The following is a 16573-nucleotide window of genomic DNA, read 5'->3' on the forward strand; positions in this document are numbered from 1 at the left end:
CTTTTCCACCTATCCACTCCACCCTCTCCTCCCTGACCTATCACCTTCATCCTCTCCCCCATTCACCTATTATACTCTATGCTACTTTCTCCCACCCCCACCCTCCTCTCATTTATCTCTCCACCCTTCAGGCAATCTGCCTGTATTCCTGATGATGTGCTTTTGCCCGAAACGTCGATTTTACTGCTCCTTGGATGCTGCCTGAACTGCTTTGCTCTTCCAGCACCACTAATCCAGAATCTGGTTTCCAGCATCTGCAGGCATTGTTTTTACCCTGTACTACATAAAGTCAGTTTGTGCTTAATAAATCAAGGATACCCCAGAATATGCAACATTGTTGTGGAGTTTAAGGAAATCCTCCCGTTTTAATTTATCTGAGTGCTTAGTAAGAGCAGAGTTGTAACTTAGACTTGCCAAATGCAGTTTGCTAAAGCATAGCCAAATCATAGCCAAAGTAGACACCAGTTATTTAGGCCTGGATTTTAAGCAGAGAAAATGCTTATTTCGTAAGCCTCACTCATATTCTGCACGGAGACAGAAGCTCAATTTAATTTTGTGAGGGATAGTATAATTGGAAGCTTATTATAGCTTGGACATAGTGGAAACATCCACAGAGTCTTGAAGAAAAAGAAAGCAAACAGGAGAGTTACTTGGACGAATGCTGAAGGGAACTGGAAAAAATATCAAAACACAACTGAGACATCTGTGTTGCAGTGGACTTAGCTCTGGCTGCATTGTCTAGAGGGGGATCATTAACTTCACCAGTGTTCAGAACTAAATGCTAGTTGAAAAGGAAGAATCACTCAGGGGATCCTTTTATCTGGTCTTGTATAATTGCCAGGTGGTCACCTATTTCCGCTTTGCCTCCACTTCCTTCAGCTCAGATTGTTTCTCCTTCAGTAATGTGAGCAAGTCACCTCTTCTTTTGTCTTGTTTCTCTCTATTGAGAGTGGTTGATTTAATCTTTGGAAGGATTCCTTATATCAATAAGGAAAGTCATATTTAAATTTTCTAAGGGAATCCAACATTCAAAGTGAGTAACTTGTATATTAATACAATTTTATTAAACTACTAATTAGTTTATAGTAGAAGGTAAATATCTTTGTGTGGATAGGAGTCAAAAGAATTTAAAATAAACATGTTAACGTCATTGATTTTTATGTAACGTAATTTCAGTTTTATAATGTGATGCATGACTGTTATTAATTTTGTTGTGCAGGATAAAGGAACAGCAATGGAAGTTGAATGTGTGGAATCAGAACTCTCAGTACTGAAACTTGGAGCTAAGTCAGAGAAATGCACCAAAGGCTTTGTAAAAGTATGGTTGTTTACTTAGTTTCTTTTGGCTCTGATTGTCCTGCAACATTCATTGTGAAAGTGGATCATTGTATCCGTTACTTATTGTAGTTTTAGGATGATTTGATGATTAAAGGTGCTGTTTGTGAAATATGCTATTTTCTACAAAATAGAATAAAACCAATTACTTATCAGTTTTGAAAGAAAAAATTTGAAGTCCAGGTGCTTTGATGCGTGATATTAGAAACATTCCTAGATTGTTAATTATTGGTTGGACATTCACTGGTCTTTGGATATCAGCTATTTGTTGATTTAAGTGCATTTACAATCAGAATATTTGGTTTACAATTTTTTTGTATTTAATTTATCCAAGTAAATTTAATAACTTTATGTTCATATGGAACATATATTAAAACTTTGGTAAGTGATTGAATACAGAACAGTGCATGCAGTCCTGGTCACCACACTACAGGAAGATGTGAATGCATTGGAGAGGGTACAGAAAAGGTTTACCAGCATGATGCCTGGTATGGGGGATTTTGGCTGTGAAGAAAAGTTGGATAGACTGAGTTTGTTTTCGCTGGAATGCAGGAGGTGAAGGGGTGACCTAATAAAAGTTTATAAGATTGTGAATGGCATGGATAGAGTCGAAACAATGAGGTTTTTTTTTTCCCAGGGTAGAAGAGTCAACTACTGGGGGACACAGGGAGGGGAATTTTAAAATAGGTGTGTGAGGCAGGTTTTTCACACAAAGGGTGGTTAATGCCTGAAATGCATTGCCACAGGAAGTGGTGGAAGCGAATACAATTGCAATATTCAAGAAGCACCTGGACAAATAGAGGATTAGGAAGGGGATCGAGTGATTCGGATCCTGTAAGTGAAGACAATTTTAGTTTTAGTATAGAAGGGTGTTAGTATGTGTTGGCTTGGGTTGGAGGGTGAAGGGCCTCTACCTGTGCTGTATTGTTCTTTGTTCTTTGATTATATAATGGATTTTGCTGTTCATCTGGTTTTGTAATTTTCCATTTCATAGCATTGCTTGAGAGTAATTCAACGAATAGATGAAGTTCTGCAGAATGCTGTACGTGCAAAGAACTGGAATCTAGTCCAGGTTGTGTGTATAACGCAGTGGAAACTTTGCCTACCGTTGCTTCAACCCAATTTGCGCAAAAATATTTCTAAACAACTGAACAATGTGGCTTCAGTTCTCAGTGATCTTGACAGGTAACTACAATGTAAAATAGTTACTTTTTAAAAACAAAATACAAATATCAGTTGCTTCTGAATCAGGTCCGGTGGGGGTACATTGCAATGTAACAATGCTGAGAGAGTTGTGTGGAAGTGAAGTAGGTCAGGAATACAGGCTTAAAAATGTGTTGCTGGAAAAGTGCAGCAGGTCAGGCAGCATCAAAGGAACAGGAGAATCGACATTTTGGGCATAAGCCCACAGGCTGCATATCGTATAAATATTTGGCAGATGGAGAAATTATACAGGATTCCTGCAGGATAATGGAAAGTATGTTGAAGATCGAGCAGAAAGTCAGCACTAGATTTCAGATTCTGCTGGGTGAATGCCTGACTGGGAAATAATAGCTGCACGCCATCCAATAGAAAGATTTTCTCCCACCATTAACATCTTCTAAAACTTCTGTTGGCATGGGTGCAAAGACCACGTTGCTTCCACCACAATCCAACATAAACAAGAGAAGAAAACCCACCTTCATGTTTCTTTCCTCCTCTTGGATGGAAGATTTAGAATATCATTAGTACAAGTTAGATTTTTCTGAATGAACATTTGGAAAAGTCTTCAAGAAGCTGTGACAGAAATTCTGAAGTGATAAAATTGGATATGCATGTAGGTTTTGCCATTTTGGACAAGATTTTGAAGATGTGATTTCCCGCTCCCACATGGAAAGTGTTGGTGATGAGCAATAATTGTGTGAGTTTGTGACTTCTGCTCCTCATTCGGGAGGAATTCACCACCTCCTGCAACTGTTGGAGAAACAGCTTGGCTTGTAGTCCAATGCTCCCAGCAGTACCAAAAGCCAGGACTGGGAGCTTTGGGCTGCAAGCCAAGCTGACACTCCTTGACTAATTGTTTGAATTTCAGGTGATTAGGGAGATGAGGCCTTGAGGAATGTGCAGAGAATGGAGTAGCAATGGTGCTCTGGAGGCTCTGATGGTAGCACCTGCAAGGGTCAGACCTTGCTGGAGTGGGGGAATGATACTCAATCCTGAGTTCATGGAGGTGCCCACCATCTCCAAATGAGTGCTGAGCAGGGTCACGTTGCTGGCCTCATCCCTGCCCTGAGCTCCTCCTGCCAGTTTGAAAATTGGAGCAGGGGAGAATCTGGCCTTATATCATCTTTAATTGTCCACGCAAACTTCTCAACTGGGGCAATGCTGGGCTGGCTTGTCTCCCAGCACATATTCCTGCATGGCCAGAGGACCTTGGAAGGATGGAGGAACCTGTGTTTTGCCCAATATTTGTATATCGTTGAAATTTCAGGATACATTCTGCATTCCTTCAAAATCTATTATCAATAGTCACAGATAAACTGGACATTGTTTGAATGGAAACCTTTGTTCACAAAATTTGCAGCTTGATGATAAAGTTGCAACTCTTTAGTGTAATCCATAACTCTCTGTTTAAACCCTAACGTGAGAACTGAAACTTTATTTTCCATATCGAGATCTGGTTTTACCATTCTCAGGGTGTTTTCCTAATTTTCTTGCTATTGTCCGCATTCTTGAAGGGAGTGGAAAATTCTGTTTCTACCTGCTGAGTGCCTTCAGCAGTTCGTGTTTTTATTTCAGAACTCCAGCATCGCAGTGGAGATGCTTTATCTCCATGGTTCGATTTTCTGGGAAATAATTAGTAAAGTAATTCATTTTCAGGCTCTCTAGACTTATAATGGTGATATGCAAACAGACCAATAGATAAGGCATTAAAATTAAATTTTACTAGAAATATTTTCTGACTGAATTGTACGTTACAATTTTTTGGATTATGCCACGAAATTCTAAATGCATGACCATTGACATCAATGTCATAATACATTTTTCTGTTTTGTAATTCGGAAGAATAACATTTCCAACTTAAATTTTTTTAATATATAATGTTAAGTTGCATTTCTTCAACTCTGCACCTCTCTTTTAAATTGTGTAGTTCTTTGACCCAGCTCCGCTGTCAAGTTCATATAGAAATAGCTCAGATTGAAGAAGATGAGGAACGGATAGAAGTTGCCATGGAGCATCTTAAAAAAGCTTATTCTCTCTGTAACCAAGGACAGTATGAAAAATATATTACCAATGAACTGCACCGTTTGCAAGTATATTCAGGAGTTTATGACTCTCCTAAAGAGCTAGAAGATCAAGTGTTCAAGATGATTGAACAGGTAAAATGCAGAGATTTTAAGAAATGTACTGAAAACATACAGATTAAACATTTTTCATTACAGATTGAGAGACCAACCCAATTGTGTTTCACTTCATGATATACTGTACCTCATTAGGTTTTGCAATCTATACACATAAGTAGATCCAAATAATACATGTAACTATGCAAATATGTTACTATAAGATGGATGTAAATATAAGACAGTGCAGGAATAGAACCACAGCATCCTGTTTTAAACTCCCTGCCTGGAGTCATATGGTCAGGGAATATTGTGTGTTAACTTTTAAATGGTAGAAAGTCGCTGTTAGATGTCAGAAGGGGCAGCCCCTGTCATTCAGTTAATATAGAGCTTCAAAGGGAAGGGTTCCCCTGCTGTTAATCTTTAAAGAACACTAAAAATACTGTACCATTCTGTGCCTTTTTGTCCAGGGGCTCCTCTTTTAAATTTGTGATGTCTACAGTCTGCCATAACAATCCAGCAGATCGAGAAGTTAAGGCACATAAAAATGCATAATTTTGGCTAATATATAAGATGTCTGACCTAAATTTATTGCTTCAGCTGAAAGGCTTTTATGTAAATAATGGGACCAATGTATTTTTACTGATGTTTGTGCTATGGGCAAGTAATTAGTTATACAGTTGGAGATGGGAGTGTAAGGCCTAGATTTTTACTCCTGAGTTGAGAAATGCTGTATTCAAATCACTGATATCATACTTAAAGCCACATACATTTCTGATATTGCAAGCCAGAAGCTGCCCCTCACACTGTGGCACTCAACCACAATCACTGAGACATTGTCCGGAATAGAATGCTAGTGCCTGCTTCACAGACAGTGATTTGGCAATGTTGAGGAGGTGGCAAGAAGAGCAGTGCTTATTCCTACTTACTGCTGCAGGCCACACCACCAAACACAGCTAACTCGAATCCAGATAGTAGCCCTGGACTGCCTTGTGTCCCAGAGCAAGAGAAACTCCCTGCAGTGCAGGAAGAAATTCAGTGAACTCCTGTAAAAAAAACAAAACCAAAGAACTCTGGAGAAAGATCATGGGACCCAAAACATAATGGTGCTTTCTCTCCAAGCATGGCTGCCAGACCTGCTGAGTTTTTTCCAGCAATTTCTGAAGTTGTCAGTGATCTTCTGTGTATGTGTTACCATCACCACTGTTTTGCTTCACAACCATCGGGCCAGCACTCACTCTGACTTCCTCACTTCACGCACATCTCATTGTAGCTGATGGACTGCCAATCTCACTATTACATGCATCATGTCCACTCAGTAGCTCTCATGCACCTGATCCTCCCAAATGTCCAACTCTTCCTGACCTCTGTACTTCCCACATCGTCTCTGGGTACACCTCATCACCTCTCGTGTCATAGAGTCATGGAGTCATAGAGATGTACAGCATGAAAACAGACCCTTCGGTCCAACCCGTCTCCTTGCTTCATTACTGAATGTTCTTCCAACCACTTTCATCATTTTCTATCCCTCCCTCTATCTCACTGCAGGAAACATTGGCCCACCTCCTGGACTGATGACTCCACAGCATCTCAAACTATAATCTCCAGGTTGGTTGCGCTGGACTTGTAGGACTGACCATGGCCTAATTCCCAGATTGCAATGGCACAGGTCCCCAGATTCTGGTAGAGCCAAATGCATGAGTGACTGTGGCCAAGTCTGGAATTGTAGAAGGCCATTGACTGATTGTGGTGGCACCCTGTGACTGACTATAGTCCCTCTTGTTTCACCAGGAATTACTCCCCTTTGACTTTTAGACGTGGCTATTTGGTTGAAGCAGTTTCAGTGTGTTTGGATAGATCTGTGCAAAAGACATTCCTTTCGTTTCCTTGCCCTTTCTCAAAGTGTATACCCCACCTATCAAAATCACTGCAGAAGCTTGAGAAAGGTTTGAAGCCCACTTTTAAAAATCTGATCTGATTGAGGTCAGCATGTGTGACAACCTCAGTAACCTATGTGTCAGTAATTCAGGAACCACAAGTCATCCAAGAGATCGCTCCTGCCCCCAACACTTCCAGTAAAAATGGTGGATATAGGGTTTGGGTTCAGGACATCTGGAAATGGGGCAGTCACAGTATTTTAATTCTGGAAACCATTTCCAGATTTAAGAAAATTCAAACCGAAAAATTTAAGTGCAAGTTTCCGTGATGCGGCATGTTGTGGAGGTCGAACCCTTCTGTTAATTAAAACCAAATGCCCAGAAAATCTCACCTTGCTTATAATCTGATAAAATGTGAGGAAGTGACAGACAACTCTTAATTTCCACTATTTAAAGAAAAATAACAAGTTATTTTCCTAACTCTAATAGTGAACACTAAACAAAAACTGTTCACAAATCCAAGCCCCCTTTTTCTTAGCTACTTACTATCTGACCCCAACTCTATAAAAATGCTGTTCCAATAACGCACTTATTAAACATTACATCTCAAATCCATGCAGTCTCTGCCTTCTCCGCTGTCTTCAGTCTTCCATTTGCTGATCTCTCTGGGTTTTCTCCTTTCTTTTACTGCAAGTAAGTTTAACATGAAAAGGTATCTTTTGATATTGAGTATCTTCTAATTTCTTTGAGAGCAAGATTTTAGATGGACAGTTAGATCTCTGACTCGACAGCTATAAAAGGCAGCTTGAATCAGGTAGTCACACCTAAATAGATGCTGGATATTAGATATGTAACAGTTGTTAAGCCCAACAATTTGCTGACAATCATTTGTTATGTGGGGAAAGAAGATATATCTGGCATAATCAATGAGCAAAAGTAGAAACCTTTACGAATACAGGAAAGAATAAATGAAAAAGTGAAGTTATTACATTTTAATAAAACACTGTGAAGCTAAAATAGATGGTAAATAATAAAAGAAAGTGAGGGCTTTAAAACTTTATTTATAGGATGTGGGCATCACTGGCTAAAACCATGTTTATTAGATGAAAGTGAGGACTGCAGATGCTGGAGATTAGAGTCAAAAGTGTAGTGCTGGAAAAGCACAGCAGGTCAGGCAGCATCCGAGGAACAGGCAATCGACATTTTGGGTAAAATCCCTTCATCAGGAATGAAATTCCCCATTCCAAGTTGCCCTTCAGAAGGATATTGTGAGTTTCCTTATTGAACTGCTGCAAACCATTGGGAGTAGGTCCACAGTATTGTTAGTTAGGTTCCAGGATGCTTACCCAGAGATGTTGAAGGAATGGAGATATAGTTCCAAATCAGCATGGTATGTAGCTTAGAGAGCTTGCAAGTTGTGGTGTTCCCATGCTTGTGCTGCCCTTGTCCTTTGACTGACAAATTTCTGTTACAATCTTGCTAGGGCCAGGAGTTTTTATAAATGTCAACAGTGTGTGCAATTTGGGCAGTTACTAGAGTGGAGCCTCCTGAAACCATGGTTTTGACCAGAGAGCAAAAAGCTTTATTGTACAAAGTTAGAGCTGTACTACACACCACTCTGGATGTCTATACACAAACAACTTATGGTCTATCATCCTAAAATTAATACAATGCATCTATAGATAACAAACAAACTGTGCTTGAATATTGCACAGAATAGATCAAATAACAAATGTAGTTAAGGCAGATACAGTATATTTCACAGCAACCCCCAGATGTTAGTCACTGTAGGTCATAAAATCTCATTAAAACTTTATATTCTTCCATTTTTTTTACAATCCAATTCTTCATATTTGAAGACCTAGCTTTGGAACTCTGTCAGAAGCCACTCTGTCAGGACTGCCTCAAAGACTGCTCATATTCTGGTAGTTCACCCTTGCAATCTGGAATATACTGCTTTGGTTCTGAGAACTGCCCTCTTGTTGCTATACATAGGCATAATTTCCATTTGTCTACAGGTGGCTAGCCTTGCCATGCTGGTACTGATCCCACACGTGTTTCTGAGTGCTAGAGTTTTGCAGCTGCATGAAGCAAATACTGTTTGTGGACTTCGATCACTCTTCGATCACTGGACTGAACTATTACACATGGCTTCTTCAGCCACAAGGGCTTTTTTCTTTCCTGTGCCCAACACTTAACTGCACCTTCCTGGCTTCCAGGTCTTCTCCTAAGGTCTAACTGCTGGAAGCTTGCTATAGCATCACCTTTTTTGAGATGGAGGCTCTTCTCCCTGATCTTTAAGTGCCTGGCTAACTTGTAGCCTGAAGGTAACAACATTTTCCTTTGACTGTCTCCATCCAACTGCTTGAAATTGACTGTTCAGTAATCCTTGACCTGTTCTGGGTGACCTGCTGAAAGCATCAGAACAAGCACTGCTCTTATTGACAGGCAGGATTGAATTTATTGGTCTAACAGTCAAATACAGCAACCCATTGGAGACATTTCTTTCTCGAATGTTCCAATTCACAGATTGCTGGTCCTACACAGATCAAATGGGTACAACAAACAAAGAACTTACCACAGTTACAGGTGTTTAGTAAGCACTGTTGAAAGAATCTCATTGAGTTGCTATTTATCAAGTTTGCAGATGACATGAAGATTGGTGGAGTAGCAAATAGTGAAGGGTACTGTCATAGAATGCAGCAGAATGTAGACAGATTGGAAAGTTGGGCAGAGAAATGGCAGATGGAGTTCAATCCGGGCAAATGCGATGTGATGCATTTTGGAAGATCCAAATTTAGAGTGAACTGTATGGTAAGTGGAAAAACCATGGGGAAAAGTGATGTACAGAGAGATCAAGGTGTTCAGGTCCATTGTACCCTGAAGGTGGCATTGCAGGTTGATAGAGTGGTCAAGGAGGCAAAAGGCATGCTTTCCTTCATTGTACTTCATTGAGTACAAGAGTTAGCAGGTCATGTCACAGTTGTATAAGATTTTGATTTGGCCACATTTGGAATACCGTGTACTAGTATTATTAGTTCCCACATTACCAAAAGGATGTGGATGCTTTTGAGAGGATGCAGAGGATGTTCACCAGGATGTTGCCTGGTATGGAGGGTGCTAGCTATGAGGAGAGATTGAGTAGAGTAGGATTATTTTCATTAGAAAGACGGAGATTGAGGGGGGACCTGACTGAGGTCTACAAAATCATGAGAGGTGTAGACAGGGTGGATAGCAAGAAGCTTTTTCCCAGAATGGGGGACTCAATTACTAGGGGTCACGAGTTCAAGGTGAGAGGGGAAACGTTTAAGTGAAATATGCTTGGAAAGTTCTTTATGCAGAGGGTGGTGGGTGCCTGGAACGTGTTGCTAGTGGAGGTATTAGAGGCAGGCACGATAGCGTCATTTAAGATGTATCTAGACAGTTACATGAATGGGCAGGGAGCAGAGGGATACAGATCTGTGGAAAATGGGTGACAAGTTTAGATAGAGGATTTGAATCGGTGCAAACGTGGAAGGTTGTTTCTGTGCTGTAATTTTCTTTGTTCTTTGTTTGCTGCAGTGCAGTGTGGTGATATGCACTGTCACTGTGCATCAGTGATGGAGGGATTGACTGTTGAAGGCAGGCAGTAGTGCGCTGGATGGTGCTGAGTTTCTTTAGTGCTGTTGGAGCAGGACTCCTTTAGACAAATGGATGGTACAAAACAGCTTGTAAAATGGCAACTCCACAGTATAACAAGTACTTTGTTTAATAAATTTTGGTAGAAAGAAAACCTGTCATTTGTGTTTCAGTTTGTTTAAGTAAATTTACTTACCCCATTAGATTTTAGTTACTATATTTAACCTGTTCCTTTTTGGTGGTCGTGGTGGTATGTTATATCTAAGAAATAGGAATACAAAGTATACTTTACTTGTTAGATGGCAACCTGTTGAAAGCAAAATGTGCACAGTCTTGACACAATTGATAATGTATTTGCTTCTAAGCAATTTCACAAATTGAGAAAAGACTGTTTTCCTCTGTGGAAGGTCCGAAGAAATAGCAACTTGCAACACAGTCGATCGTTACTGATTAAGGCTGGACTGGCTTTGGCTTCTGATGTTTTCCAACTGGTGCTAGATGGTGAAAACGAGGCTAAAGGTGAGTCATTAAACTGCTCTACTGCATGCAAATAGAGAGAAATGTTTACCTTAAATGGCTAGCTCGAGGACTAGAATGATGCTAGTTCGATGCCTGCTCGAACTGAGGCAAAGTTAGGACCAGTCTCCTCACCCAGTTCCTGAGAGTGGAAGGCAATGGCAAATTCTAATGACCAAATCAGCCAAGACAATGCCAAAGGATGAAGCATCAATGGACAATAGGCCAAGGACCTGCCTTTAGGTAGAGCAGATGTGACATGCTAATTTTCATGATATAATTACTGTACATGAATCTAACACATGCATCTTGATATAATAGGAGTAGAATTTTGTTTCAGTTAGTTGGCTATGTTATCATGGAAGAGAAATTTAATTTTGTCATTGCCACAAAATAGGATAGCAGATGGAATGCCAGTGATATGGTCCACTCAATATTCCTTTTTATTGATTGCAACCTAATTTTGTCTCCTGTATATCAACATTCCATCCCAGCCAGTAACCTTGATTAAATACTCTTGCTATTGTGTGACTTGCTGAGACTACATTAAGCAAGTATTTTCCCACATGCTCTAACTACTGTCAACCATGTTCCACAGAGTTTGTCAGGGGCAGTTGTTGGCCATTTTGTGCAGATCAGACATGGGCATTCCTAACACTGCTATAGGAAAGATGCTGTTAAACTTGAAAGGGTTCAGAAAAGATATACAAGGATCTTGCCAGGTTTGAAGAGTTTGAGCTGTCAATTTTCCCTGGAGCATTGGAGGCTGAGGGGTGACGTTATAGAGTTTTATAACATCATGAGGGGCATGGACAGAGGGAATAGCCAAGATCGTTTTCCCAGGGTAGATGAATCCAAAACTAGAGGGCATAGATTTAAGGTGAGGGGAAAGATGTAAAAGCGACCTAAGGGACAACATTTTCACACACAGGGTGGTGCGTATATGGAATGACCTGCCTGAGAAATTGGTTGAGGCTGGTACCATAACACTATTTTAAAAGGCATCTGGATGGGTACATGAAAAGGAAGGATTTAGACAGACATGGGCCAAATGCTGGCATATGGGACTAGGTTAATTTATGATATCTGGTGGGCAAGGACAAGTGGGACCGAAGGGTCTGTTTACTGCTGTACATCTCTATGACTTTGTTTTACAACCCTTAATAAATTGAATTCCGATATTACTATGAACAGAATTATTGGTTAGAATAGTATTACAAAAAAACCTTCATGTACTTATATTGTTTCAAAATATTTTAATTCTTTCAACTGTCGTTCTCCAAATACTGTACTTAGTACATTGACACTGGAGCTCTAATGCTGGTGCTAAATGGTTTCACTGCATTGATGCTACAGTTATAGTGTAAAATAATGTAAAATCCAGCATTCAACATGAGTAAGTAGAATCTGACTTCCTCCAGGAGGTAGTATCCTCTGTTAATCAGCAGATGAATTTTAGCTATTGACATCTGACTCAAACACCTCAAGTTTAACATTGGTGCAAAGTTGAAACAGTATTGATGCAAAATTTGAAGTATGGGTGCATTACAAACCATTCTCATTTTTTTGTTTGTTCTATCCTTTATTGCCTATTGCTAATTGTTCAGAAGAAGGTGATGGTGGGCTGCCTTCTTGAACCGTATCATCCTTGAGGTATTGGAATACTTTCAGTGCTACTGGAAAGGGATTTGCAGATTGTCGTGTTTCCATTCCACTGCTGCCCTTGCCCTTCTAAGTGGTGAGTTTGGAAGGTGGTGTCAGTGGAAACATAGTGAGTTACTGCAGCACATCCAGTGGATGGTGCAGTGTTGCCACTATATATCAGTGGTGAAGGAAGTGAATGTTGATGTTGGATTTGTGCCAGTTAAGAAGGTTGCTTTGCCCTGTAAGATAATAAGCCTTTTGAATGTTGTTGGAGCTGTACCTGTCCAGACAGGTGACGAGTATCTATCACACACCTGACCTGTGCCTTATACATGGGGAGACAGGAAGTAAGTTACGCATTGCAGAATTCCTGGCCTCTGACCTTCTCTTTGAGTCAAAGGATTTATTTGGCTGGTCCAGTTCAGTTTATGATCAATGATAACCTGCAGTATGTTGATAGTAGAGAATTCAGTGATGGTAATGTGACTGAATGTCAAAGAGCAATGCTTACAATTTCTCTTTTTGGAGATTGTCATTGCCTAGCGCTCCTATGGCACACAAATGTCACTTAACACTTATCAATCTAAACCTATATGTTATCCTCGTATTTCTGCATATGGACACAGTCTGTTTCGGTATCAGATGTGTCATGCATGGTGCTGAATGTTGTGTAATCATCAATAAATTGAATGGATTTAAAACAGTGAGGCATTGTATGATTGTTCGTATATAAAGTGTGTGGGAATAAAGTAGGAAAATGGCACTTGGACGTGGCACTCATTTGGAGAGCCAGAGCAAACTGGGCTGAATCACATCTTTCTGTACTGCAACACCTCTGTAATTCTGGTCTGGGTGCCAGTCCTGGAGGTGTCAAGCTTCTTGAGTTTAGTTGGAGATGCCCCCATCCAGGAAAGTGGGGAGTGTTGTATCACAGTCCTGACTCGTGCCTTTTGGATCATGGACAGGCAATTGATGAAACAGAAAATGATAATTTTCCACAAAATCTCTAGCCTCTGATCTGGTCTTATTGCTGCAGTATTTTTGTAAATTGTCCAATTCAGTCTCTGGTCAATCACAACCCAGAGGATGTTGATAGTAGAGGATTCAATTATGGTAATGTTATTGAGTGTGATTCAAAAGATGATGGTTAGATTTTTCCATTGGAGATGATTAGTGCCTGGGGGCAATACTTGCATGGCACCAATGTTATTTGCCATTTATCAACTGAAGCATGGATGTTGTCTTGGTTTTATGGGCATGGACTGCTTCAGTATCTGAGGAGTCAGTGAATGTCTCCACTTTCAACCTGGATAGTTGAGCGAGGGCCTTTGATAAAACAGTTGAAGATGGTTGGGGCTGGGACACTACCCAATGGAACTTCTGCAATGACGTCCTGTAGCTGAAATGATTGACTCCACCAACCACAACCATCTTCCTTTGTGTTAGATATCACTCCAACTGGCAGACAGTTTTCCCCTGACTCCCATTGACTCTAGTTTTGTAAGAGCTGTTTGATACTATACTTGGTCAAATGCTGACTGGTAGTCAAAGGCAATCATTCTCCCCTTACTGATGAAGTTCAGCTCCTTTGATCATGTTTGGACCAAGGCTGTAATTAAGTCAGGAGCCATGTGACCCTGATAGAATCCAAACTGAGCATCAGTGAGTAGGTTATTCTTTTGTAAATGCCACTTGATAGCAACGTCAACGGCCTGTTTCATCACTTCACTGACGATTGAAAGCAGTCTTACAGGACAGTAAATGTCCATTGTCCTGTTTTCTGTACATAGGACATATCTTGGTCATTTTCTACTATATCACGTAGATGCTAGTGTTGTAATTGCCCTGGAATAACATTTGTTTAAGTGGCTAATTCTGGAGCACTCTTCTTCAGTACTATTATAGGAATGTTGGTAGCATCCTTACCCTTTGCAGTATCCCATGTCTTCAGCCATTTCTTGATACCTTGTGGAGTGAATCAAATTAGTTGAAGACTGGTATCTGTGATGCTGGGGACCTCAGGTGGAGACTGAGCTGGATCATCTGTTCAGCAGTGAAGATCGATGCAAATACTTTCGCCTTTTGTACCAATGTGCTGGACTGCCCCAGTGTTGAGGATGGAGGTATTTGTGGAGCCGTCTCCCCCTCCTCCAGTGAGTTGTTTAATGATCCATTGCCATTTAGATCTGAATGTGGCAGTACTGCAAAGGCTAGACCTTATCTGATAGTCTTGCAATCGCTTAACTGTCTATTGCATGCTGCTTCCACTGTTTGGTGTGCAAGTAGCCTTATGTTGTAGCTTCACCACTTTGATACCTGATTTAATGAGGGTTAAATTGGATAACCGCTGATGTGCGATTCACCCGGATTAATTCAGTATAATGCACACAGGTAGCCAACTTTGTGCTGTCTGCTTATCATAGCTTCCATATCCAGCAAACATGAACTGCACTGTGTCTTGACTCTGTGCATTAGCAGAGGTTTTGGAATCATTAGAAATTTGCACTCTTATAGCTAACCTGCATCTCTTAAATGCAAGCTGTCTTGAAACAGGAGGAGATGGCTTGGTGAAGTTCTGCAACCAAATCCAACTTGGGAAAACTGAAGAATGGCTGACCAAGGGAGAATATGGGTATCCAGATTTTGGTGGTCTTGGTGGAGAAGGTGGGAAGTGGGCAATTTGTTTTTCATCCTCAGGAGAGCATGAGACTTTCCAGATAGATAATGGGGATATTTAAAAAAAAAATTTTTCTTTTGCCTTTTCAATTGCGATTTGTGCAATGTTGAGGCATTCTGTCTGTTCATTTGTCAATGCACTCACTTCAAGTGATCTGGACCTGAACTCAGTACTGCTGAGTGTGTCTTTGTATACCCACTGGTAATTATTTTTTCAGCTTTGGTTATCTTCGCACTCTGTTTTCTGTACAGAATATCTTTTTAATGACATTTTAATCGTCTGTAACTATGGATAACCTTGAACATGATCTTTGAACTTCTGCTGTTTCTAACCTTTCATTATTTGGTAATTACCTTGTTCTCACTATCAAACCAGCAGACAAGGGAGGCGCGGTAGTAGTTTGGCGCACCGACCTCTACACCGCTGAGGCCAAACGCCAGCTCGCAGATACCTCCTCCTACTGCCCCCTTGACCATGACCCCACCCCCCACCACCAAACCATCATCTCCCAGACCGTCCATAACCTCATCATCTCGGGGGATCTCCCATCCACCGCCTCCAACCTCATAGTCCCACAACCCCGCACCTCCCGCTTCTACCTCCTGCCCAAAATCCACAAACCTGACTGCCCCGGACGACCCATCGTCTCAGCCTGCTCCTGCCCAACCGAACTCATCTCGGCATACCTCGACACGGTCCTGACACCCTTAGTCCAAGAACTCCCCACCTACGTTCGGGACACCACCCACGCCCTCCACCTGCTCCATGATTTTCGCTTCCCCGGTCCCCAACGCCTTATTTTCACCATGGACACCCAGTCCCTGTACACCTCCATCCCCCATCACGAAGGACTCAAAGCACTCCGCTTCTTCCTTTCCCGCCGTACCACCCAGTACCCTTCCACCGACACCCTCCTTCGACTGACCGAACTGGTCCTCACCCTGAACAACTTCTCCTTCCAATCCTCCCACTTCCTCCAAACAAAAGGAGTAGCCATGGGCACCCGCATGGGCCCCAGCTATGCCTGCCTCTTCGTAGGGTATGTGGAACAATCCATCTTCCGCAACTACACTGGCCCCACCCCCCACCATTTCCTCCGCTACATCGATGACTGTATCGGCGCCGCCTCGTGCTCCCACGAGGAGGTTGAACAGTTCATCCACTACACTAACACCTTCCACCCCAACCTCAAATTCACCTGGACAGTCTCGGACTCCTCCCTCCCCTTCCTAGACCTTTCTGTTTCTACCTCAGGCGACCGAATCAACACGGACATCTACTACAAACCAACCGACTCCCACAGCTACCTGGACTACACCTCCTCCCATCCTGCCCCCTGTAAAAACGCCATCCCATTCTCCCAATTCCTTCGACTCCGCCACATCTGCTCCCAGGAGGACCAGTTCAAAATACGTACAACACAGATGGCCTCCTTCTTCAAGGACCGCAATTTCCCACCTCCCTCCAAGGCCCCAAAGGAAACTTCCATATCCGCCACAGATTCACCTGCACCTCCACCCACATCATCTACTGCATCCGCTGCAGCCGGTGTGGCCTCCTCTATATCGGGGAGACAGGCCGCCTAC

General features: G+C 41.6%; 1 protein-coding gene across 1 annotated transcript in view; it reads left to right on the top strand.

Annotated features, from left to right (window-relative positions):
• LOC122561114 (cilia- and flagella-associated protein 46) overlaps positions 1 to 16573 on the top strand; it is a 234213-nt gene that overhangs the window by 44483 nt on the left and 173157 nt on the right. Inside the window, exons 10-13 of the mRNA XM_043712553.1 lie at positions 1220 to 1318; positions 2330 to 2520; positions 4466 to 4694; positions 10558 to 10669. Of these exons, the coding sequence (XP_043568488.1) occupies positions 1220 to 1318; positions 2330 to 2520; positions 4466 to 4694; positions 10558 to 10669 (631 nt within the window). The remainder of the gene's footprint in view (positions 1 to 1219; positions 1319 to 2329; positions 2521 to 4465; positions 4695 to 10557; positions 10670 to 16573) is intronic.

The sequence above is a fragment of the Chiloscyllium plagiosum genome, chromosome 22 (assembly GCF_004010195.1).
Source record: "Chiloscyllium plagiosum isolate BGI_BamShark_2017 chromosome 22, ASM401019v2, whole genome shotgun sequence".
In the NCBI taxonomy this organism is placed as follows: domain Eukaryota; kingdom Metazoa; phylum Chordata; class Chondrichthyes; order Orectolobiformes; family Hemiscylliidae; genus Chiloscyllium; species Chiloscyllium plagiosum.